The sequence below is a fragment of the Mustela erminea genome, chromosome 15 (genome assembly GCF_009829155.1).
Source record: "Mustela erminea isolate mMusErm1 chromosome 15, mMusErm1.Pri, whole genome shotgun sequence".
Classification (NCBI taxonomy): Eukaryota; Metazoa; Chordata; class Mammalia; order Carnivora; family Mustelidae; genus Mustela; species Mustela erminea.
Genome location: NC_045628.1, coordinates 57,084,880 through 57,110,846, shown reverse-complemented (window position 1 = coordinate 57,110,846; position 25,967 = coordinate 57,084,880). Strand labels below are relative to the sequence as shown.

Genomic DNA, 25,967 nt, shown 5'->3' with positions numbered 1-25,967 from the left:
ATTACAGTGTAGTGATACTTAAAAATGTCCTTCCATTTGTGGGTTTTCAGTTAAACTACATAGGTAATAGAATGTATCCATAAAGATATTTTTTTTCCTGATACTTTTGCAGTATCAGATTTAGAATCAGCTGTTAGTAATAAGGACTCATTGTGGAGGGCTTACTTACATAAAGTTCTTAAAGTTTGCTGCACCTTGGAATCTGCCTGAGAGTCTTCGAAAAGTACTAATACCTGATTTCAATCCCCAGATACTCTTATTTAATTAGTATGAGGAGCAGCCTTGGTATCCAGATTTTTAAAAGCTCATTTTGTGATTCTGATGTTCATCAAAGTTTAGGAGCCATACATTGAGATTTATTCTCTCATATATAAAGAAGCTCAGAGGGAGGCAGTCCAAGACTGTACACTGTTCTTTCCACAGTCATTGGTGATCCAGGTGCTCTCTGCCTTGTGCATGCTTGCTTTCTTTCTTTTTTTTTTTTTTTTAAGATTTTTTTATTTGAGAGAGGAAGTGGGGGGCAGTGAGGAGAGAGAGAGCATGCACATGCACAGGCAGAGGCAGTCTCCCCACTATTATTTAGCAGAGAGCCAGACATGGATCCCAGGATTCTGGGATCATGACTAGAGCCAGACAGATGTTTAACGGACTGAGCCACCCAGGCACCCCCTTGCTTCCTTTCTCAGAGTTATCCCATGGTTTAATATGACTACTGATGACTTAAGACATCACATCCATGTTCCAGGCAGCAGAAAAATTATGAAGGGAAGAAAGCCTTAATTTTCCTGGAAGTCCCAAACACTATTTCCTCTTACATCTGTGGGCCAGAATTTAGTCACATGGCTACATCTAGCTATGAGGGTGTCTTAGAAATGTAATCCTTTAAAAAAAAGAAAGAAAGAAATTTAGCTGAGCATGTAACTGACTAGAATAAAATTGGGTTTACTAAAGAGCAAGGTGAGAATGAGTGTGAGGTAGCTCATTGCAGTCTCTACTACATTCTCATGATGCCATTTCTGTTCATGTTACTAAGTAACAACATGTTTTTAGAATGAAAGCAGCATTATCTGCCACTTTATCTGGAAAGCCGTGTGAACTGGTATTTGTAATATTATTTAGGATAAATTACCTACCCAATAAGCACTTAACATAGCTTTATAATTAGAAGTTCAACAAAACTCAGTCTTTGTCCAAAAAATAGATTCTGATGATAAGCTTAGTCCTTTCATTGTCTTGGTAAGAGATCATCTTGTCTTATTTAGATGAATCCGTTTTTTTCTCTCCCTCTCTGGTGACTTGACTTGGAAGAACCAGAATGATTCTGTGAGCCATTGCTAGGACCTAGGAGTATTTTGCCTTGTTGGGGCAATAACAGAACGGTTAAGTGGAGCACCCACAATTCTTGAACATATTTCCCTAAACTATAGTCTGTATTTTATTCATTCTAGTGGGTATGTTTTTGAAAATGACATGTAAATCAGATATAAATTATGTTAAATGATCTTGCTGATTTACATTTTAAGGAGTCTATTCTTTAACAGTTCCTGGTATTTTCATTTTGTTGTTTTGACCCAGAAATCTCTTGAGAGTTGATTCTTAACATATGTCCCTGGATACTTCACTATTGAAATAGTTACATGTTTTGTATTATGAGGAATTGAAAATTATGTAGGTTGATTCTTCATTTTCCAGTGTTATCCACTGTTTCTTCCTAGCTGTGTCCAAGCAACAAGGTATGCCTAGGACTTACCTATTATTTAGTACATAGAAAAATCTGAACTTGATTTATTTTGTTTGTCTAAGAAAATGAAGCACCAGAAGTAGGAGCACTGAAGAACTGCATGGGTACCTGACTTGCACTAGAGTTCTGAAGCCATGTTTTACACAGTTGAAAAGGGGCCTTTTGATTTAGGAGAAGTTAATTTAATTTCCAAGGGTTTTTCTTGGATCTCTTATTTTAATATATCCCCATTACTTTGAAGGAGAACTTATTAATTCTAAAACCAAATACTGTAGTGAGAATCATCGTCATGCTTTCAGTTTGGTGGGGTATGTAATTAAAGATTAGTGTCCAAATTTCTTTTTGGAGAAAATTGTCCTTTAAAATTAATTTAGGTGTTCTAATGGGCTTATTTAGAATATTTTGGTTATTAGGATATGTTGTGCTAAGGTAAAAATATCCTAATTCATTTATTTATTTGGTATAGGGTATCCATGAACAAAAATGTTCTCAGAAGCTTTGTTACTATAGGTAGAAGTAATATAATAATCACATGTATGGAAAATAATATTTCTCTGAACATGGATTCTTTTTTTTTTCCAAGTAAAACTTATAAGGCCTGTTGAATGTGTAGGAGGTTGCTTACATTTCTTAAGGATGGTTCCCTATGTGGTTATAGAAGAGTATGCATATGGGTAGGACAGATGATGCAGCAAAACCATATGATCCTATGGCTTAATTCCTTTCCCTGTCTTCTGTATCTCAATTTCATAACTTTCTAGATCAGGGGCTCCTGACTGGAGATCCATTGGTAGATTTCAGGGGATCTGCAAATTTCTTGATTTGTGGGTGAAGTTTTGCCTGTGTGTGTTTTGGTGAGAGGGAAAGTACCCATTCCCTCTCAGAAAAAAAATCATGATATTCCTCCCTCTGTCTGCCACTGATCTGGCATTGAGAATTTGAGTACCTCCCCCAAGTCTTTGTTGGCCACATCAGTTTTGTTAACAATATACTCTGTTCCCAGGATATTTGTTGATTTAATCGCACTAAGTTCTGTCATGTTTTGAAGTGAATCAGTGTCTTCCCATTTGGCTGGTAAACTTTACTGAGCTATTACTTATTTGTGCAACATTGATCAAAATCTGAATACTTCCTGTTTATCCAAGAAAAAAAGCCTTATGGATTTTATTACTTTTAGAAAATGTAGCAATTTCCCATTACATTTTTTTTTTAAAGATTTTATTTATTTATTTGTCATAGAGAGAGAAGCAAGAGCAAGCACAGGCAGACAGAGGCAGAGGGAGAAGCAGGCTCCCTGCCAAGCAAGGAGCCTGTTGCGGGACTCGATCCCAGCAAGCTGGGATCATGACCTGAGCCGAAGGCAGCCGCTTAACCAACTGAGCCACCCAGGCGTCCCTTCCCATTACTTTTTTGTAAAGTAAACTTTTCATGACTTGTTCTGTACAGAAAATGGTAAAATCTTGATTACCTGGAACTCAACTAAGTACTTTTTATTCTGTAATTTGTTTAGAAGAGGTGCGATTCACAGGAAAATTAAATTCATATTAGGTATTTAGTCAGAAAATCACCTGTGAAAGGAATATTTTGTGTCAGTATTCCTAACCTGTTATGTTTAGATAATCCTGAAGCAGATATTTGCAGTGGTATTTCAGTGGACCTGTAATATCTTTTTCATCAGTGAAAATCTATATTCTCTAATGCTTTGTTGAATTAGGAAAGCAAACCAAATTACTGGTGTACTTTAAGAACAAAGATTCAAGCAAACATAAACTTTTTGGTTAGTAGTTAACCAGAGGAGTTAGCTAGCAATTCTGTAGTGCTCATTCTGCTGGAGATTTGGTTAAATATGGTTTCGCTGATGGAAGCTAATATGTTTTAATCAAAAGGCTAGGATGCAGAATTTTGTGGTTAAATGCGAAGATAATATTGAGTGCACAGGTAATCACTTTTTAAAAAACACTTCATTATAATTACCGGAGGATAGGAATCTACATCTTAATAGTACAAATGCCTACATGATGAGTCTTACTAAGCTTTGAAAGACAGATGTGATCATTCAAAATTTGTTGGCTTTGACTTCAATTTAGCAGAATAAGCAAACCACCATCAAAGTGACAGTCTTACTTCCTTTCAGTGATTGCACACATTTATCAAAATAATTAAATCAGAATGTTTCAGACCTTTCATAAGAAATATTATTTATTGGATTTATTCAGTGTTTACCATTCATGTACAGGTACGATGGTCTGGGTTGGCAAATCTTACCCTGTGGCCATGAGCCAGAGGACAAGGAAGAAACCACTTGTGCACCAAGCTTTTTTCTATAGACTGAAGGATGGTTTCTTGAGTAATGTGTACTAATGTTGCTGGACTGTATATAGAAGATAGAAAAATGTTACATTAACATTATTATTATGGAACATTTCACACACATAAAACTACAATAGTATAATGATACTTTTATATTCATCTTGTTTCCTTTACTCCTATACACCTCCCTCCTCCAGTATTATTTTGAAGCAGATCCCAGATATCTCAGTGTTTTACCCATACATATTTTAGCATATATCTCCAGGAGAGAACTACACTTAAAAACACATAATCACTACTCCAGTCTCACACCGGAAAGGAAAAAAAGAGAGTAGTATAACTTCAAAATAATAAATTTTAAAAGTACTGATTTTAATACCTTTTATAACATTTTCCTTAATTAATGGGTATTAACACAAATAATATAATGAAGGATATACAAACTTCTTAGTAGTAAAATGGGACCTTTATGTTCAGGTTGGAAATTGCTTATCTGAGGCATTCATCTTTTTTTCTGCCATTAATTTAATGAAGCCCTATGTATAGACCTAAGAAGTGTTTTCATGTGAATGGTGATTTAGGCTAGGGATATAAAATTAAGGCACTTAAAGAAATCTGTAACATACCTGAATATATTCTATAATACACTAAATTTATGGTAGACTTGTATTAAAGATGTGGTTTGTTTGTTTATTTATTTATTTATTTTTAAAGTAAGCTCTGCGGTCAACGTGGGGCTGGAACTCATGACCCTGAGATCAAGAGTCACATGCTGTACTAACTGAGCCATCCATGTGCCCCCAAAATGAAAGAGTTTTATAAATATCAAAATAATTCAGTCACATTGGAGGAAAATAAGCAATTTCACAATTAGTCTAAGGGATCAAGTCTTGTGCTCTTTTTCATGGGTGTGATATTGGGAAAATTTGTTGAGCTCACTAGAGAACCTCCTGTTTTGCAGCCAAATCTAAAATGGTTTTATATCCCTAAAAAGTGTACTTTTATCTTTTGTCCAACATGCTTGGTGAAGTTAGAGACTTGAAAGTTGTTCTTAAGTACTTGTTTCAGAGAGCGTTTTCAGCAGCAGGGGGTGGTTGGGAAGTTTGATCTGTTCCCATAATTGCTGCAATCAGAAGTGTACACCATGGTAAATGGAGACCAGAAATTCAACCCAGTAAAAGTGTGGGTCTGCCTTGTATTGTGGTGAGATTAATGAAAGACACCCAAATTTGCACTAGCAAAATCCATCCCAATCTGGCTGTGGTTTGGTGCCATCTGCTGGTAATTTTTTCACTAACAGGTAAATGATCTGCAACTGGATAGGATTTTCAGGACAGTGGCAAGGACTTCACGAATATTCCTTATTTGCTTACCCATTTTGTTGGCCTGAACTGAGGAGATGTTATGTCTAGGAAATCAGTCCAGAGCCTTGAGAACTGTTCGTCACCTCACTCCTTCCCCAGACTGGATTTCTGCTGTTTCCTGGTGTGGTCACTCGCCCTCACCCCCATCCCCTCCCAGGAGAAAGTAGTACTTTAACTTGGTCTACCAGGTAGAGGATAGGAGCCAGTTGTCTTCATTCATGTTAGGCTGGTGTGTGTTGTTTCTGGATTTTATTTCATTTGGAATACTGACTCCCTTACTTCTAAAGCTTAAAAACAATCTTCTCATATGTGCTAGGGATACCATGTACTTGTCTCCTCTGATTTTCAGTTACAGTGGTAGGTACAGTTTTTACCTCAGTAAACCAAGTGATTGAGCAAATCTGTGTAAGGCTCTTGAACCAGATTCTGAAAAATTCTCTTATTTATTGTAAATCTAGATTAGGATAACACTTAAGAATGTGTTGATTTAAGCCTTATCTTAATAGTGTTCATTCTTAAATTGAGGTTTTTGAAACTACTTCATTTCTATATGTATGCAAAAATAAAATTGAGTCAAATTGTTATTACTTGGATTAGATTTACTTGTATTATGTGGAAATGATTAGTTTGCTTATGCCAAATTTTTTTTACAAGTACCATTATATATTTATGAGGAGACATTTTTCAAAAGATTCCTACAGACAAAAGTATTCTCCTATTTTGGGAGATTGTTCACTTAACTCATTCCCCTTTCAGGGGAATTTATTACTTGCTTCAGAGGGACAGCAAATTCTAGGTTTAAAAGGGATCATCACACAGAAGCATTTTCTTTCTCCATCTTACATACTTATTTAGATAGGTAAGATATTGCTAGATTATTTTTTTTATTGTATACTTGACACAACATTAATTTAGCATGAGATGCACAACCTAGTGATTCAACTTCTCTATACATTATGCTGTGCTCACCAGTGTAGCCCCCATCTGTCACCACGCTACATTATTACAGTATCACTGACTGTATTCCCTATGCTGTACCTTTTATCCCTGTGACTTAGTCATTCCATAACTGGAATTCTGTATCTCCCATTCCCCTTCACCCATTTTGCCCATCTCGCCCCACCCCACGCCTCTGAGAACCATCAGATGTTCTCTATATTTATGGGTTTGTTTCTGATTTTTTAAAATTTTTTTTTTATTTTTAGATTCCACATATAAGTGATATTATGTGGTATTCATATTTTTTTAGTCTGACTCATTTTACTTAGCATAATACCTTCTGGGTCCATCCATGTTGTTGCCAGTGGCAACATCTCATTCTTTTTATGGCTGAACACTGTTTCATTGCATATATATGCCACATCTTCCTTTATGTATTTATTGATGGGAACTTCAGCTGCTTCCATATCTTGGCTATTGTAAATAATGCTGTCATAGCCATAGGGGTGCCTGTGTCTTTTCAGATTAGTGGTGTTTTTTTTTTTTACTTAAGGTAGATACCTAGGAGTGGAATTACTACATCGTATGGTATTTCTATTTTTAATTTTTGGGGGGAACCTCCATAGTGCTTTCCACAGTAACTATACCAGTTTACATTCCCATCAGCAGCACGAGGGTTCCTTTTTTTCTGAATCCTCACTAACACTTGTTTTGTTTCTTTCTTTTTTTTTTTTTATTTTGACCATTCTGACAGGTATAAGGTGGCTGGTTTTGATTTGTATTTATCTGATGATTAGTGATGGAAGTGTCTTTCATGTGTCTTTTGGCCATCTGTGACCATCTTCGGAATGTCTCTTCAAGTCCTCTGTCCATTTTCAGCTGGATTAGTTGTTTTGGAGTTTTGTTTGTCTTGCTTTGTTTTGTTGTGGTGGTGTTTTTTTTTTGTTGTTTTTTTTTTTTTGTTTGTTTGTTTTTGCTACTGAGTTGTATAAGCTCTTTATGTATGTTTAGGTAATAACCCCTTATTAGATATATCATTTGCAAGTATCTTCTCCTATCCAGTATTTTGCCCTTTTGTTTTGTTGATGGTTTCCTTAGCTGTGCATAAAGCTTTTTGTATTGGTATAGTCCCAGTAGCTTATTTTGCTTTTATTTCCTTTGCCTGAGGAGATAGACTGAAGAAAATGTTGGTAAGGCCAATGTTAGAAAAATTATGGCCTGTGTTTTTTCTAGGAGTTTTATGGTTTTAGTTCTTTAATCCATTTTGAGTTTATTTTTGTGTATGGTAGAAGGAAATGGTCCGGTTTCATTCTTTTGCATGTGGCTGTACAGTTTTCCCAGCATCACTAATTGAAGAGGCTGTCTTTTTCCCAGTATATATTCTTGCCTCCTTTGTCATAGATTAGTTGACCATATAATTGTGGGTTTATTTCTGGGCTGTTTCTTCTGTTCAGTGATCACATGTCTATTTTTGTTCCAGGACCATACTATTTTGATCATTATAACTTTGTAATGTATCTTGAAATCTGGAATTGGGATACCTCCTGCTTTGTTTTGTTTGTTTGTTTTATCGCCTTGGCAATTTAGGGTCTTTTGGGGATCCATACAACTTTAGGGTTATGTGTTCTAGTTTAGCAAAAAATGCTATTGACATTTTGATAGGGATTATTTTGAATCTGTAGATTACCATTTGAACAATATTAATTCTTCCATGAGCATAGTATGTCTTTCCATTTGTTTATGTTATCTTTAGTTTCTTTCTTCAGTATTTTATACTTTTCAGAGTACAGGTCTTTCAACTCCTTGGTTAAATTTATTTCTAGTTATTTTATCGGTTTTGGTGCAGTTTTAAGTAGCATTATTTTCTTAATTATTCTTTCTCCTATTTTGTTATTAGGGTATAGAAATGCAGTCCATTTCTCTGTAGTAATTTTATACCCTGCAACTTTGCTGAATCCATGTATTACTTGCGATACATTTTTCACGGATTCTTTACAGTTTTTTCTTTTTTTTTTTTTTAAGATTTTATTTATTTGACAGAGAGAGATCACAAGTAGACAGAGAGGCAGGCAGAGTGAGAGAAGGGAAGCAGGCTCCCTGCTAAGCAGAGAGCCTGATGCAGGACTCGATCCCAGGACCCCAAGATCATGACCTGAGCCAAAGGCAGCAGCTTAACCCACTGAGCCACCCAGGCGCCCTACAGTTTTCTATGTATAGTATCATGTCATCTACAAATAGTGACATTTTAATTTCTTCCTTACCAATTAAATGCCTTTCTTTTTTTTTATTTTTTAATTTTAATTTTAATTCAATTAACATATAATGTGTTATTGGTTTCAGAGGTATAGGTCTTTGATTCTTCAGTCTTATATAATACCCAGCACTCACTATATCTTTCTTTGATTGATTTATTTCACTTAGCATAATACTCTCTAGTCCATCCATGTCATTGCAAATGGTAAGATTTCAATTTTTGATGGCTGAGTAATATTCCATTGTATATATAGACCACATCTTTATCCATTCATCTGTCAGTGGACATCTGGGCTCTTTACATAGTTTGGCTATTGTGGACATGGCTGCTATAAACATTGGGGTGCATGTGCCCCTTCAGATCACTACGTTTGTATCTTCGGGGTGAATACCTAGTAGTGCAATTGCTGGGCCATAGGATAGCCCTGTTTTCAACTTTCTGAGGAATCTCCATACTGTATTCCAAAGTGGCTGCAGTAGCTTGCATTCCCACCAACAGTCCTGGGGGGTTCCCCTTTCTCCACATCCTTGCCAACATCTGTCGTTTCCTGGCTTATTAATTTTAGCCATTCTGACTGGTGTGTGGTGGTATCTCATTGTGGTTTTGATTTGTAGTTCCCTGATGCCAAGTGATGTGATTTTTGCCTTTGTTTCCCTTGCCTTTAGAGACATGTCTAGCCAGAAGTTGCTGCAGCCAAGGTCAAAGAGGTTGCTGCCTGTGTTCTCCTGTAGGATTTTGATGGATTGCTGTCTCACATTGAGATCTTGCATCCATTTTGAGTCTCTTTTTGTGTGTGTGGTGTAAGGAAATGGTCCAATTTCATTCGCCTGCCAGTGGCTGTCCAGTTTTCCCAACACCATTTTTTGAAGAGACTGTCTTTTTTCCATTGGATATTCTTTTCTGCCTTGTCAAAGATTAGTTGACCATAGAGTTGAGGGTCCATTCCTGGGTTCTCTGTTCTGTTCCATTGATCTATGTGTCTGTTTGTACCAGTACCATACTGTTTTGATGATTGCAGCTTTGTAATAGATCTTGAAGTCCGGAATTGTGATGCCATCAACTTTGCTTTTTGTTTTCAACATTTCTTTGGCTATTTGGGGTCTTTTCTGGTTCCATTCAAATTTTAGGATTATTTGTTCCAGCTCTGTGAAAAAAGTTGATGGTATTTTGATAGGGATTGCATTGAATGTGTAGTTTGCACTAGGTAGCATAGACATTTTAAATTTTAACCATATTTGTTTTTTCAGTCCATAAGCATGGAACATTTTTCCATTTCTTTGCGTCTTCCTCAATTTCTTTCATGAGTGTTACATAGTTTTCTGAGTACAGATCCTTTGCCTCTTTGGTTAGGTTTATTCCTAGGTATCTTATGTTTGGGGGTACAGTTGTAAATGGGATTAACTCCTTAATTTCTCTTTCTTCTGTCTTGCTGTTGGTGTATAGAAATACAGCTGATTTCTGTGCATCGATTTTATATCCTGCCACTTTACTGAATTCCTGTATGAGTTCTGGCAATTTTGGAGTATTTTGGGTTTTCCACAAAGAGAATCGTGTCATCTGCAAAGAGCAAGGGTTTTTCTTTGTCGATTTGGATGCCTTGTATTTCTTTTTGTTGTCTGATTGCTGAGGCTAGGACTTCTAGTACTCTCTTGAACAGTGGTGATGATAGTGGACATCCCTGCTGTGTTCCTTTTAGGGGAAAAGCTCTCCGCTTTTTCCTATTGAGAATGATACTCATCGTGGGTCAAGGTCAGGAAACAAGGTCAGAGTTTTCATAGATGGCTTTTATGATTTTGTGGTATGTTCCTTCTATCCTTACACTGTGAAGTTTTAATCACAAAAGGATGCTGTATTTTGTCAAATGAGTTTTCTGCATCTGTTGAGAGAATCATATGGTTCTTGTCCTTTCTTTTATTAATGTGTTGGATCACATTGATTGATTTGCAGATGTTGAACCACTGCTTGCAGCCCAGGAATAAATCCCACTTGGTTGTGGTGAATAATCCTTTTAACGTACTATTAAATCCTATTGACTAGTATTTTGGTGAGAATTTTTGCATCCATATTCATCAGGGTATTGGTTTGTAATTCTCCTTTTTGATGGGGCTTTGTCTGGTTTTGGGATCAAGGTGATGCTGGCCTCATAGAAAGAGTTTGGAGGTTTCTGAAGGCCTTTAATTTCTTTTTCTTATCTGACTGCTGCAGCTAGGACATCCAGTACTGTGTTGAATAATAGTGATGAGAGTGGACATCCTTGTCTTATTCCTAATCTTAGAGAAAAAGCTCTGTTTTTCATCACTGGATATGTTAATTGTGGGTTTGTCGTGTGTGACTTTTATTATGTTGAGGTATGTTACTTCTAAAGCCACTTTGTTGAGAATTTTTATCATAAATGGGTGTTGAGTTTTGTCAGTGCTTTTTCTGTATGTGTTGAGATGATCATAATAATTTTTATTCTTTGAGATCGTGCTAGATTTTGAATGACACTTCATGCCTAAAACTCTCTAGTGATTTTTTTCATAGTGATTTTCTTCATGCTTATAATAAAATCTGGGGGAAAAAAAAAGTACAGTCCGGCTTTCACCATCACATAGATGACTTCATATCAGCTGGCCTTCTCTCATGTAACTCTTCACTTACAAATTGTAATTACCCTTGTCTTCTTAATGTTCTTCTCATATATTGTGATTCCTCCTGCCTCTTGTAGTTGAACCCTCTGCAAGTCATGTTCTTTCCCTGGATTGTCAGTTCTTGGCTCAAATTCCATCTTCTCAATAAGGCCCTTTCCTTTGAACCATCCTAAAGTTGTCCCCTGACTTTTTTTGAGGGAGGAACCTAATAGTTTCTATTTTATTACCCTGTTGTTGCATTAACTAACTGAAATTGCTTTGCTTTCCTGGTGGTGGTCTACTCGTAGTCCATGTAGTTAAGACAGACTGGTTTTCAGTCCTTAAAACAATGGTACGGATGTAATAACAATATATGTGTTACCTGCTACTGTTACTGGTATTATGATGATGATGATGATGATGATGTTAGTGGTTTTGCCTGTCTTTTTTTAAATTTTTTATTAACATAATGTTTTATTAGCCCCAGGTTGCCTGTCTTTTTTACCTCTGTATTCTCAGTGCCAAAAATAATGCTTGCAGTATATACGATGCTTACTTAATATCAGCTCAATAAATTAAAGTGACTTTTTTATTCAGGATATGTTTCTTATGTAAAATAATAAAGCCAAAATATTTCTGTGTGTGAAATCTGTATCATATGGTGTTGCATTTTACCACTGGAAATAGTTGATTTTGATATTGCCCATAGTCCTTTTTTTAAAGTATACTTTTCATGATGATTTTAAAGGGTGACTTATAAATGTTAGTTAGTTACATTATGAAGGCATATTTTCATTTTAGAAATAGAAACCATTTACTAAAAGAAAAACTGGTATTAGTAATTTTTTAAAAGTCTAGGGTAAGCATGCTTGTTTGTAGGTGAAATCTGTGTATCTTGAGTGAGGGAAGTTTTTCTTTTTAAATTTTTTTAACCTTTCACATGTTCCCCAAATTAAATATACCCTGAATATTCTCATTGCACATTTTGTCCTAAGTATAGTAGCATTAAAAAACTTCTGGTTAGAATCAAGTCAGGCTAAAGATTGGTTTTCCCAGTGCTATAAATCACAGTGCTCTTGCTGGCAGTATACAGATTTCTTCTTTAAGGTATTGAGCTCTCTTCATGCAATGATAAACTCTTTTCTTAATTTGAGTGTCAAATGTCACCTCTTTTTTCTCCTCAGACAAGAAACCAGCCAATTCTAAAGCCTAAGAAGAATCTAAAATTACTGCTATTCTAACTGGAAATGTATTTTAATATACCTCTGCAATAGTGTAAAAGCCAAAGTACTAATAATTTTGGTCAGATTTCAAGGCAGTTTTATTTTCTACCTTCTTATGTGTAGAATGAACACAGGCCCAGGTCCATTTTACGCTGACATCCATAATTTGACCCATCTTGTTTTGGTAACATCCTCTCTTTTCACTATTGTTTAGTCATCGAACTTTTGAAAGAATAATAAGAAAATAAAGATGCTATCTTAGCCAACTTGGGCTGCTGTTATAAAATAACCATATACTGGAGTGATTTATACAACAGACATTGAGTTCTCACAGCTATAGAGGCTGGAAAGTCCAAGGTCAGAGTTCCAGCAGATTTGGTTTCTGGTTTACAAACAGTGTCTTCTCACTATGTCCTGGCATGGACAGGAGAGAATGAACTCTTGTAAGGATACGATCTCTTGGGAGCTCCACCCACAGGACCTCATCTAAACCAATTACTCCCAAATGCCTCCACCTTCTAATACTATCATATTGGGAGGTTGTATAAATTTGAGGGGACACATTCGGTTCATAACAGATGCTTTTAATTTAAACCAAGTTTTCTTAATTTTTTTTTTCTTGAAGGATGATGGGTAAGAAGAAAAAATGCTGAAACCATAACTTAACAATGGATTGGTCCTCTGACCTTAATTTGATAGGTTGATTATCCTAAGCTTGAACTGAATTTTTTACTCCATGCTATCGACACTGAATTTGAATAGAAATGTGATTGGACTGTATTGTGTTTTTTAAAGATAGTAATATGAGCTATTTTATTTTTTAGGTTCCATGTACTAATCACCAAATGGTATTGCAGACTTTCTTGAAGCAGTTTTTAATATGCACAATTAATAAAACTAACCAAAATGCCAGTTCAGTGGAAAGCCATGTTTTTTAATCAATTTACAGATTTCCAAATTGTCTAGAATCTGGTGACATTGCAGTTGGAACATACCAAACAGTAATAATTCTAATTCTCAGTCTTGCAGTGTTTTTCTTTTCGGTAAGATGCATTTGAATGACCATTGATCATAGCTGGTTTTCCAAATTTGGGTAACACCCTGTGAGCATTTCTATTTCTACCTATAAGTAAATACATTTCTCTTAAGAGTCAGTTAAATTATAGTGGCTTATGGCTTAATTTTTTATGAAAAGAAAATTTTTATGAGAAGTGTGAAGGTTTAGTGAAATTACTAATAACTACAATGTTTAGGTGAATATGATGTTCTGATTAGCTGACTTCTTTTAGTCAACTGTTATCCAAAAGATGTTTTTGTTTATTTGCTAAAATCCTTGTTCTGCAAAATTCTTTTCAATATATTGGAATCACTTCCCTGAATGAGTAACATATATTTTATGTATTTGGTGCTTGTATTGATAAAAGGTCTACTTAGGCATCATTTATAAAGAACATAGTTCAGGCCAGCAGTTCTTAACAAGGGGTGATTTTTGCTTTCCTGGGGAAATTTGGCAGTGTCTGGAGTATTTTTTACTGTTACGAATGGGGGTGAGAGGGAGCATGAGACTGGCTTCTGGTGGGTAGAAGCCAGGAATGCTGCTGATCTCCCTGTGATGTACAGTACAGCTCCCCCCACTACAATCACTGAACACAAAGTGTCAGGACCGCCAAGACTGAGAAACCCCGGTGTAGGATTAATAATGACTTTGCTACCATTGTGGATATTAAAAATACCATAGGCACTGAAGGTGTTCTAAAATATTTGACTAGGACTTCAGAACGTTTTTGAACAAATATCTAATCTTCAGAATGAGGCCTAGGATACTAATCTGGGTATGTGGTGTCTGGAATGTTATTTTTTAACATTCTTTCTGGTCCCATTTCTTTTTAGTTATTGCACAAATGTGTGTATTCCAGCTTCCTATCACACACACATTTTGCATAATCAGTATAAACCAGGGCCCAGGATTTAACATATTTTAGGAGTGACTCCATTGTGCTTTGTGTGGTTATAAGTTGTTTCTTTGGCAGCAGTGAAAGAAGGTGATTGGAAGGGAGTAGAGGAAGCCTTTGTTAAACCAGGACTCATGAGCTTAATCTGTACTGGCCAAGAGTGAAGCCTGGTTATTTAAGATAAAGACCGTGTAGACAGTATGTCCTTAACCATATCATATCATTCTATCCCCATCCTGAATCTCACCCCAAGCAGGGAAGACTTCAGGTTTGGCTTCTTAATTGATGATGACTTCCCTTTCCCCACAGCCGTGAGTTATAGGCACTCTCACAGCCGCTTTCTATCTAGATCTCACTAGTCTGTTTCCTCTTTAGCCTCTTGCGGTTTCCTTCCCCCAAGTACCTATTCACGAGGTCAGAGATTATCTCTGATTAAGAGTGAATTCCATACTTTAAGTGAGGATAATATTCTGTTTGTGTTCAGCGAGAATGCTGCTTGGAGCCCAAGCTTGGGAGCAAGGCAGTATATATCTCATCTAGGACTGTGGTCTCAGGCTGACCTAAAATCAACCAGATCTTTAAAAATTAGCTTCTTACTGTACAGCGTTGTGAATTGAAATTTATCCTGGAATTATGATTCACACTTTTAACTTTAACTTTAGCATTCAGCTTTTTTTATTGTTGCTTTTCTTTACAGGTCTACTTCCCCAGTAGGACAGCATCACTCTCCTATATCTTCTAGACATCACTCATCTTCCTCACAATCAGGATCATCTATTCAAAGACATTCTCCTTCTCCTCGTCGAAAAAGATCTCCTTCACCATCGTATCAGAGGACAATAACTCCACCTTTACGACGCTCTGCATCTCCTTATCCTTCACATTCTCTGTCTTCTCCTCAGAGAAAGCAAAGTCCCCCAAGACATCGCTCTCCAATGCGAGAGAAAGGGAGGCATGACCATGAACGAACTTCACAGTCTCATGATCGGCGTCATGAAAGAAGAGAAGGTATGCACTGTATTTTATCTTGATTTTTTTTTTTTAGCGTTAAATATTTTCTTTGTTAAAGAACTGGACATTCAGATTTATTGCTACAGTAAGGAGAAGAAGAAAACTGTGTTGTATTAAGTCTTTAACAGAGAAGAGTGCTTGAAGGCAGTAAGAGGCGCTTTTAATGACACAGGAACATATAAACTATTAAATGTACATAAGTGGGCATTTTTTTTTTTAAAGATTTTATGTATTTATTTGACAGAGAGAGATCACAAGTAAGCAGAGAGGCAGGCAGAGAGAGAGGAAGGGAAGCAGGCTCCCTGCCAAGCAGAGAGCCTGATGCGGGACTCAATCCCAGGACCCTGAGATCATGACCTGAGCCAAAGGCAGCGGCTTAACCCACTGAGCCACCCAGGCGCCCCCATAAGTGGGCATTTTTATGTATACCGAGGTAGTGCTTTCTAAGATGTTTTACTTGGGTACTCTCGAGTTCTAGAAATTTTTGACTGTCTGATTCTTAAAACATCCCTCTAATTGCTTAATTGGTTCTTTAAAAAAACAAAAAAGTGAATGGAAGAAAAGCCGCAAACCAGGGGGCATAGTTTGAAAGCATCACCTATGTTTTGATAAAGAGGTAAGGGCTGGGGGAATATTGAGAAGGTCGGTGCAAGCCAAGTGATCAGTTTTCTAGGTAAAAAGAAGTTAGCAAAGCAGTTTCCCTTTCTAGATCCCTGAGAATTAAGTTAACTTTGGATTTGCTGCTCCTTGTTAAAGCTGAGGTGCTATTATCTGGCAATATAGTGTAATAGTTCTGATCTCTTTCTGTACTCCTTATCTAAGCTTCTTGACCTTACATATTTAAGGTTTTTTCCCCTAACTTCTGAGTTGGTGTTTAAACATAATGAGTACTCAGGAAATATTGCTTAGTTGCAACATTTCCCTTTAATGTGCATTTTAAAATAAACCTCTGAGAGTATATTACAGTAGTCTTCTGTGAAACATGTTGAATTTTGTTGTTCTCTTCCTATCAGCAGTGCAGTAATTAATCAAGTTCTTTTATTCAAGAAAATGATGTACATCTAGGTAGGGATCAGAGAGAGCTTCTGTTGTATAGAGTTATTTCTTATGTATATCATTTTGGAACCAAAACAGCACAGCAGTATTTATGGAACATTGGTAAGATATGAAAATTCTCTTAGCACCTGTGCATTAATTTTAATAAGATCTTTAACTGGAGTTGACTGGGAATATAGTGTACATTTAATGAGTACTTATTGAGTGAAAGCTCTAGTGTGTTTGATATCTGTTTTGAAATAATAATGAGGGGAAATAGTATGTGGTTGAGTCTTAAAAGAATTTTTTGTCTGTGTGCTAAGAGTGGCCTGTGTTACAGGAAGAATCCATTTAATAATAAACCATATGTGTTTAGTTTCTTTGTAAAGATGTTTCTTTAACCTTCCAAACAAGATATGTAGCAATTTGTTCCTCTATTTAGATGTCATCTTCTGAAATAAGAATAATTTTAGTGGAAGAATGGGGAGGTAGGTAAAGAACAAAATTTAGTAACTAGATCTGAAAAGACAGATGGAATCATGAAAAGGATCTGGTACTGAGTGAACATATTTTTAGGCCCAGTTGGCATTGGAGGAGGACTAGAAGTCATAAATTGCACCAAAATGGTTGGAAACCTATCCAATCCTTGCCTACTGCTGCTGTTCTTAAAGGGCATTTGTGAATGTAAGCATATGGACAATGTAATTGGCAGGAGAGATGAGTTATTAATGTGAAAATCTAGGGGGTCTTGTGGATACTGTTTGGGTGCTTAAGAAAGTCTGTAGACCTAGCCACCTGGGACAAAGAGAAAAGAAGGTAAGTTAATAATAGGCATACGGCTCTTATATGGCTGCTGTAACTGCTAAAATAGCCTCAGATCTTGAAGTAGTTCCAGAATGTGAGAGCAACACAAAAAGGAGTCTGACTTAGAAACAATGCAATGTTTGTTTTCTAATGTTCTCTTGTTAGTCCTTTGACTTCATATCAGATTTATATTGTGATCAATTTCTGCCTGTTCTAGGCACATCTAAAGAATAGTTTATGTTCTTTGCAAATTCCATTAGGTATGGGGTTGCCTAAGCCATTTAGGCTCTGGGCCTCTTAATTTCTTCATTTAGATGGTGACAAGGTTGAATTAAATAATCATTGAGTTTTGTTTCAGCTTTTTTAAAACTGAAGTTCCTTTCTTATTTTTCCGTGAAGCATTAGAAAATGCTTTAATGAGAGAAAACTTTAGAGACAGGAGTGATTCAGTAAACAGTTCAAGAAAAAGAGAGGGTGAGTAGCAAAAGAGAGGGTGAGTAGCAGCATCTCTTTGCCAGCCAGCATACTAACTGTAGGCCAGCCACTCTTAAGTACTTTAAGTACACTTGAGGTAGTCACGGATAGTCCAGTTTGGCCCCTTCCTTGGTAGAGATGGCTAAAGTCACTGTGTACCTCTAGTTCTACAAGTAATTTCTAAAAAATAAACCATCAGTGATATGAGATCAATTTATTTGTTTCATTTAAGATAAGTATGGATAAGTTGGGGCATGGGAAGATCCTAATCAAAGTTTATCTAATCAAGAACATAGTTATTCAAGTGTTAATAAAATTAGCTTTGGAATTGTAGTTTATGTGTGGTTTTAATTTTCTTATTGCCCACGTTTTCTTTTTTGTATTTTCTGCAAAGAACGTGAATTACCATTTTTAAAAAATTTTTAGCTCTATATTGTATATGTATTGTCTATATATGGTACATGTATTGTCTGGTTTCTCAAAATTTTGTTAAAGGAATCCTAGTTGATTTCCAAACTTGCATTACAGAGACAAGAAGCAAAAGGGATAGAGAAAAGGACACAAGAGAAGAACGAGAGTATGAACAAGATCAGAGCTCTTCTAGAGACCACAGAGATGACAGAGAACCTCGAGATGGTCGGGATCGAAGAGATGCCAGAGATACTAGAGACCGACGGGAATTAAGGGACTCCAGAGACATTCGGGACTCCAGGGAGATGAGAGATTATAGCAGAGATAACAAAGAGAGCCGTGACCCCAGAGATTCTCGGTCTGCTCGTGATACCCATGACTACAGGGACCGTGAAAGTCGAGATACTCATCGAAAGGAGGATGCCTATCAAGAAGAATCCCGAAGTTATGGCAGAAACCATTTGAGAGAAGAAAGTTCTCGTACTGAAATAAGGAATGATGCAAGAAATGAGTCTCGAAGTGAAATTAGGAATGACCGGATGGGCAGAAGTAGGGGAAGAGGTCCAGAATTACCTGAAAAGGGTAAGGTTTTAACTTGTCAGTGAACTGTATCTTGTATGCTTATATAGAAATTATTAAATCTTTTAAGGTTTCTTTTCTAAATATATTCTTTTTTACATTCATTATCATCATTTTGTCAAAGTAATTTTCAATTAATTGAATTTTGGCCTTCCCTGTAAATTCCAAGTAAGAATTGTTAAATTCCTAGGACTTAGGAATTTGCTAAAGTAGCAAAAGATAAATGGGTCCTGATTAAAATCCCCTGGTAAATTATATCCAATTATGCCTACCCTCTTGATTAGTGTGGAACACTAAGAAAATTCGTCAGGCAAAAAAGTAGAGTCAAAAGGAAATAATTTCTACTAAACAGGTACAGATATGATAAAATGATTATTAAAGTGGAATTAAAATGGTGGGCTTTTGAAATTGGTGGTATCAGAAATGACTGTGTATTCCTCAGTATACTTGTGCTTTCTTCAAACCATTTAAGATAATTGCATATCAGAATTTTGAATCATTAATTTATTCTTCCCCTAAAAAGCCTTTACCAGCACACAGTAACTATCTACTACCTAAATGTTGTATTTGCCTCCCAACTGCTTGGACTGAATTAGTTTTGACATGTGTTCCTCTCCCCTTCTGCCCTGAAATACTGCTGCAGATTTCTGAACATTTCATTTTCCATTGGTCTTTTGGTATATCTTGGTCAATATTATAACTCCATATGAAGCTGAAGGCTTTCCTTACCTTCTCCTTCATAGTTGTCTTGGCTTTTCTTAGCCCTTTGCTTTTTCATATACATTTTTTAAATGAGGTGGTTTTTTAAAAAATTTTGTGAAAAACTTAGATTTTTATTTCAAATGCATTAAATTTATAAATTTATAACTTTTTCTATTGAGTTCTTATGTATTTTATTACTGGGTGTCCAACATTTTTTGTGCTCTTATCAGTGGTACTTAAAAAAATTCTTTTTCTTTCTTTTCAATAATGCATTTACATGGTTTAAAATTTCAAATGTATGAAAGAATATATTGTGAAAAGCCTTGCCTCTATTCCTGACCTTATTCATTTCTTTGCCAATTTTGTCTGTATCCTTCCCAGATATATTCTGCATAGGCAGATTTGTAGGTCTACTCATAATCCCCATCTGGTTTTACAAACTTAATTTTTTAAAAACTGTATATTACTCTATACCTTGCTGTTTTCACTTAAAAAAATACCTTGGAGATCATTCCATATCAGTGAACTTGATAAGTAGCTCTATCCCCTTCTTTGTGGTGCACATTGTCCATTGTAGGAATTACTGAAAAGATCTTTTATTTAAATTCCAGTTAACATACAGTGTAATCTTAGTTTCAGATGTACAGTGTAGTGATTAGGCATATGCATATAACACCCATTGCCCATCACAAGTTCCCTTCTTAATCCCCAACACCTATTTAACCCATCCCCCTACCACCTCTGGTAACCTTCAGTTTGTTTTGTATAGGTAAGAGTCTCTTTCTTGCTTTGCCTCTCTCTTTTTTTTTTTTAACTTCACTCATTTGTTTCATTTCTTAAATTCCATATATGAGTGAAAATATGTTCTTTCTCTGACTGACTTATTTTGCTTAGCAAAATACTCCCTAGCTCCATCCATGTCGAAGCAAATGGCAAGATTTCATTCTTTTTATGGCTGAGTAATATTCCATTGTGTATGTATAGCATATTTTCTTTGCCCATTCATCAGTCACTGGACACCTGGGCTATTACCATAATTTGGCTATTGTAGATAGTGCTACATTATAAATATAGGGGTGCATGTATCCCTTCAAATTAGTATTTTTGTATTCTTTGGGCAAATACCTAGTAGTGCAATTATTATATTGTAGGGTAGTTCTATTTTTAATTTTTTGAGGAACCTCTATACCATTCTCCAAGTATACAATGCAAACACCTGTTTGCATTCCCACCACAACAGTGCAGGAGGGTTTCCCTTTCTCCATATCTTTGCCAACACCAGTTGTTTCTTGTGTTGTTAATTTTAGCCATTTGGATAGGTGTCAGGTGATAACCCATTATAGTTTTGATTTTGTATTTCCCTGATGATGAGTGATGCTGAGCATCTTTTCATGTCTGTTGGCCATCTGTATGTCCTCTTTGGAGAAATGTCTGTTCATGTCTTCTGCCCATTTTACAATTGTATTATTCGTTTTGCAGTCCCTATCAAAATATGAACACCTTTTTGCACATAGCTAGAACAGTCTGAAGTTAATACAGTAGTTCCAGGATGCTGGGTGGATGCCTAAAACCTCAAAAAATACTGAACTCTCTATATACTAGGTCTTTTCCTGTGCATACACACCTATGATAAAGTTTAATTTATAAATTAAGCATAGTAAGAAATTAACAGTAACTAATAATAAAATAAAACAATGATAATATACCACAGTGAAAATTATGTGAATATGGTCTTTCTCAGAATATCTTATTTAGTGCTGTACTTACCCTTCTTATGATGAAGTGAGATAATAAAATGCCTCCGTGATGAGATGAGGCAAAGTGAATGATGTAGGCATTATGAGGTAACATTAGGCTACCAGTGACCTTCTGAAGATATGTCAGGAGGAGGATCATCTGCTTCTGGACCCCAGTTGACCGTGGGTAACTGAAATCACAGAAAGCAAAGCCACAGATAGGGGAGGTGCTATAAATTATATATTGATATTATATATCAATTATTTATTGATATATAATTATATATTGATAGATACACATCTATCTATATATGTCTCTTTAAAATACTTTAAAAAGATATTATTTAGTGACAATTATTGACTAAGCACTGTTCAAAAACAAAGACTGGGATAATAGGGGAGGTCCTAATTTATAGGATTTATAGGACCTAATTTATAGGACCTCCCCTATTATTCCAGTCTTTGTTTTTGAACAGTGCTTAGTGAATAACTCTGTGTCACTAAATAATTTCTTTTTAAAGTATTTTATTTTCTACCACTTACTGTTGGTATATGGAAATGAGAATTGATACTTGTATATTAATCTTACATTATTATGTCGCTGTATTTTTGTAGGAGATCTAATTGGATTCTCTTAAACATTTATGTCTGGGAACAGATTTGGCTCTTCTTATTTATTTACTGTCAATAACCTGCTGATCTTTCAATATAGTGTTGACTGTAAGTGCATTTTAAAAATAGGCTTCTTTGCTCTGTTCCAGATTTTAAAGTGTTATTTTTGGCCTTTTACCATTAAGCAGTATGTTTGTAGATTTTTAGCAGATTTTTTATTGTGTTACAGATGTTCCCTAATCTCCCCAGTTTGGCTAACAACTTGTATCATGACCATTTTTTCTGTATACTGAGAAGGTCATAGTTGGTCTCTTTAACCTTTTTACTTATGTTATATATTTCTTTAAAATTTAGAACTATCCAGGCATTTCTAAGATGAATGGAATTTTTTTCATTTTTTTAAAGTTCTAGATTAGGTTAAACTGTGATATTGAATGAAACATCTGTGTTTTCAATTGAGATTACATAATATTAGTGACATAATGGTAAATATTTAACGAACTCTTCAGAAGAAGTCCTAACTTTTTAGCTTTTGCCAGTTTCCATGGTATAAATACTCTTGCCATACCAGATTTTCAGCTACTGACATGAAAAGAGATGCACACAATTGGCTCTTTCAAGCCACTGTGAACCAATTCTGCATGCCACTGCGTAGTTCATTTTTTATGTTCTTGTTTGGCTTGGGCATCAAAGTTATACGAGACATACAAAATGTGTTAGGTAGTGTTGCTTCTTTTTTCCTCTGGAACAATTTATATATGATTAGTTATCTATTCTTCGACAATTTAACATTTGTTTGTTAAGCGTTTCCTATTTTTCTGATGGTTATAGCTTCTACTATCAGTTGAGTTTTCTCATTAAGAGTTAATAGATTTAGATTGTTGTAATAGTTACAGATTTGGTTTTTTTGTTTTTTTTTTCTTAAAGCAGTGTTTTGTTTTTCCCGGAAATTTGTTTTCAAATTTTTGATACAAAGATGTTCCAAAATTTGCTTTTTTAAATCTCTTTTATATCTTTAACTATATCCCCTTATTTTTCTTGCTCAATCTTGCCAGAGATGTGTCTGTTTTGAGTCTCTTCAAATAACTAATCTTTGGTTTATATTCTTTTGTATCTCTTCTGTTCTATTAATTTCTGCTCTTAAGTTTTACTTTGTTGTGAAATGTGTGGTAATTGTATTAGTAACCATTCTAAACACTTTGTAAGTTTTAATATGATTTCTTTCTTGATTCATGAATTAGGTAGAAATATGACTTTAAATTTCCAATCATAACTTTTTAAAATAAATCCCCTTCCTTAATTTTAATTGTTGTCAGAGAAGACTTTAAAGTCGACTCTTTGACATCTATATTTGTCAAGACTCTAAGCTGTGGCTCAGAAATTTACATAAATGTTCTGTGTGTGCTTTTAATAGTTGGATGCAAAGGGTGTCTCATGTCAAGCTTGTTAACCATGGTTTCAAATATATAATTATTTTTAGTCTGCCTTTTCTAACATTACAGAGAAGTGAGTTAAATCTTCCACTGTTATTGTGAATTTGTTGATTTCATATAATTTGATCAGTTTTTGCTTTGAATATTTTAAAAGACTTTGCTGTTAGTTATAAAGGCAGATTATTCCTTTTACCACTGCAGAATGACCCTCTTTATCTCTAATAGTGCTTTTTGTTTTGAAGGTTATTTTAGTAACATTTCCTTTGGTTTGTATTTGATAAGTATCTTTTTTCATCCTTTTCGCCTTGCTGTATCTTTTTGTTTTAAATGTGACTCTAAACAGCATAGGTTAGACATACGTTGAATCTTCTTATTGTATCTTCTCTGATTCTTAACTTTCAGATTTTTCATCTCTTTTGTTTCTTGGGTCATTTCCTCAGACATATCTTTTTTTTTTCCTTTTCTTTCTTTCACCCGCCATGTATCTCTTAGCAGCATCTAAGCTATTATTTAATTTACTCATTCCTAGATATTATATTTAGCTCATTTCTAGTTTTTAAAAAATGTTTTAAATTTCTTCCTTGTGGTCTTTAATTATACAGATATTTTGACTATTAAAATACATTGTTAACAGTATTTAGAATTTTTCTCTAATTCTTTGAAGGCTCAAAGCCTGTTATGTATTGTGAGTGTGTGTAGTTCTGCATTTTTTTAAGCCACTTTACTGAGATATGATTGACATACAAAAAGCATATACAGCTTGGAGATATGTGCTCACGAATCCATCACTACTATCTATGCCATTAACATATCCATTGTCTGCACAAGTTTCCTTTTGCTCTGTCTTTACTATTTTGTATGTGTGTGATGAGAATGCTTAATATAACATCTACCCTCTTATCAAATTTTTTACTTTCCAGGACAGTATTATTAACTGTAGGCACTGTACTGTACTGTAGAGCTCTAAGTCTTATTCATCTTCTACAACTGAAACTTTGTACCCTTTGACTAACACCTCTCCATCTCCTTCTACTTCCAGCCCTTGGCAGTTAACCATTCTATTCTCTATTTCTAAGAGTTTGGACTATTTTAGATTCCACATATAAGTTGCACCATGTAGTATTTGTCTTTCCGTGTGTGACTTATCTCACTCAACGTAATGTCCTCCAGGTTCATCTATGTTGCTATGTTGTCTCAAATGGCAGGATTTCCTTTTTTTTTTTTTAAGGATGAATAATATTCTGTTATATGTATATACCACATTTTCTTTATCCATTTATCTATCACAGGGTTGCCTCCTTGTCTTGGCTATTTTAAATAATACTGCTGTGACATGGGCTCTCTCTTCCAGATCCTGATTTCAATTCCTTTGGATATATACCCAGAAGTGGGATTACTGAATCATATGTGGTTCTATTTTTCATTTTTTTGAGAAACTGCTGTACTGTTTTCCAATAGTGGGTGTGTAGCTTTGGATTATCATTACCACAGTCAGGATGCTCACCTGTTTATCACAGGACTCCTTGTGTTACCCCTTTGTAGCTGCACTCAAATCCCTTCTTTTGTCCCTGACCCCTGGCAACCACTAATATGTCCTCCATCTTATAATTGTTATTCCATAAATGCTTCATAATGGAACCATGCTGTATATATCCTATTGAGATTGGCTTTTTCACTCAGCATAATTTCCTTGAGGCTCATCCAAGTTGTTACATGTATTAATAGTTCATTCCTTATAGTATTTCCCGGTCGGGGGATACCACAGTTTAACCATTCACCATTGAAAGACATTTGGGTACTTTCCAGGTTTTGGCTTTTACAAATGAAGCTACTATGAACATTCATTTCCCACATTTTTTAATGAAAATTTTCAGGCACCACTTAATGTCCACAAAGTACCTTGGTTCTGTATTAGAATGTTTTTGCTATAAATTGTAATCAGAGCCATAATATATATCCACTTTTTCATTATTTTCATGTTATTTCTGTGAATTAGGTGTGAACAGATAGTTTTCATTTTTTGTTTTGTTGGGTTTGGGTTAACTGAAATGAGTCTTCTTGCTTTATGATTCCATTAAGACTTTTTTTATTGATAGGAAAAAACTGGGACTTAGCTTACCCAAGCCCATCATTAGACAACTTCGGTGTTCTGATCCAACATTTAATATTCTTTTCCACAATGATTACCATACTTTGAAACACTAACACACCTTCTTTATTTGTGTGTTTTGGGGAAGAAAGTTTGTTACTGATGAAACTTGTGTAATAAAGTATATATGTTTAAACATTTGTGTGAATATCCTTTGTTTAGGAAGTCGAGGCACAAGAGGTTCTCAAATTGATAGTCACAGTAGTAGTAGCAACTATCATGACAGCTGGGAAACTCGGAGTAGCTATCCTGAAAGAGACAGATATCCTGAAAGAGACAACAGAGACCAAGCAAGGGATTCTTCCTTTGAGAGAAGACATGGAGAGAGAGACCGTCGCGACAACAGAGAGAGAGGTTTGTCAAATCGCTTATTATTCAATAATGGCCAACAGTGTTTGGGAGAATTGTCTTTTAAAAACCATTTATTAGTTTACTTTTTAATACATCTATTAAGACTTTTGCTTGTTGATACATTTGAAACTATTATATTTACTCATGTAATCTTCCTTGTTTACTTAGTTTAAGAGAGAGTGTGTAAATAGCTAGCTACCAAAGGACCTGTTTGGCAGCATGGTGGGTACTGAGGTGTAGTAAGTACTTGCATACTGCAAGAACCTACGTGCCCTACT

The 25,967-nt window shown here is 35.4% G+C and overlaps 1 protein-coding gene across 5 annotated transcripts in view; it reads left to right on the top strand.

Moving 5' to 3' along the window:
- Window positions 1–25,967, top strand: part of ZC3H13 (zinc finger CCCH-type containing 13) — a 100,297-nt gene that overhangs the window by 48,113 nt on the left and 26,217 nt on the right. For all 5 annotated transcript variants that reach the window (XM_032314324.1, XM_032314328.1, XM_032314325.1 and 2 more), the window contains 3 exons: window positions 15,090–15,400; window positions 18,245–18,709; window positions 25,501–25,692. In XM_032314324.1, coding sequence (XP_032170215.1) covers window positions 15,090–15,400; window positions 18,245–18,709; window positions 25,501–25,692 — 968 coding nt within the window. The remainder of the gene's footprint in view (window positions 1–15,089; window positions 15,401–18,244; window positions 18,710–25,500; window positions 25,693–25,967) is intronic.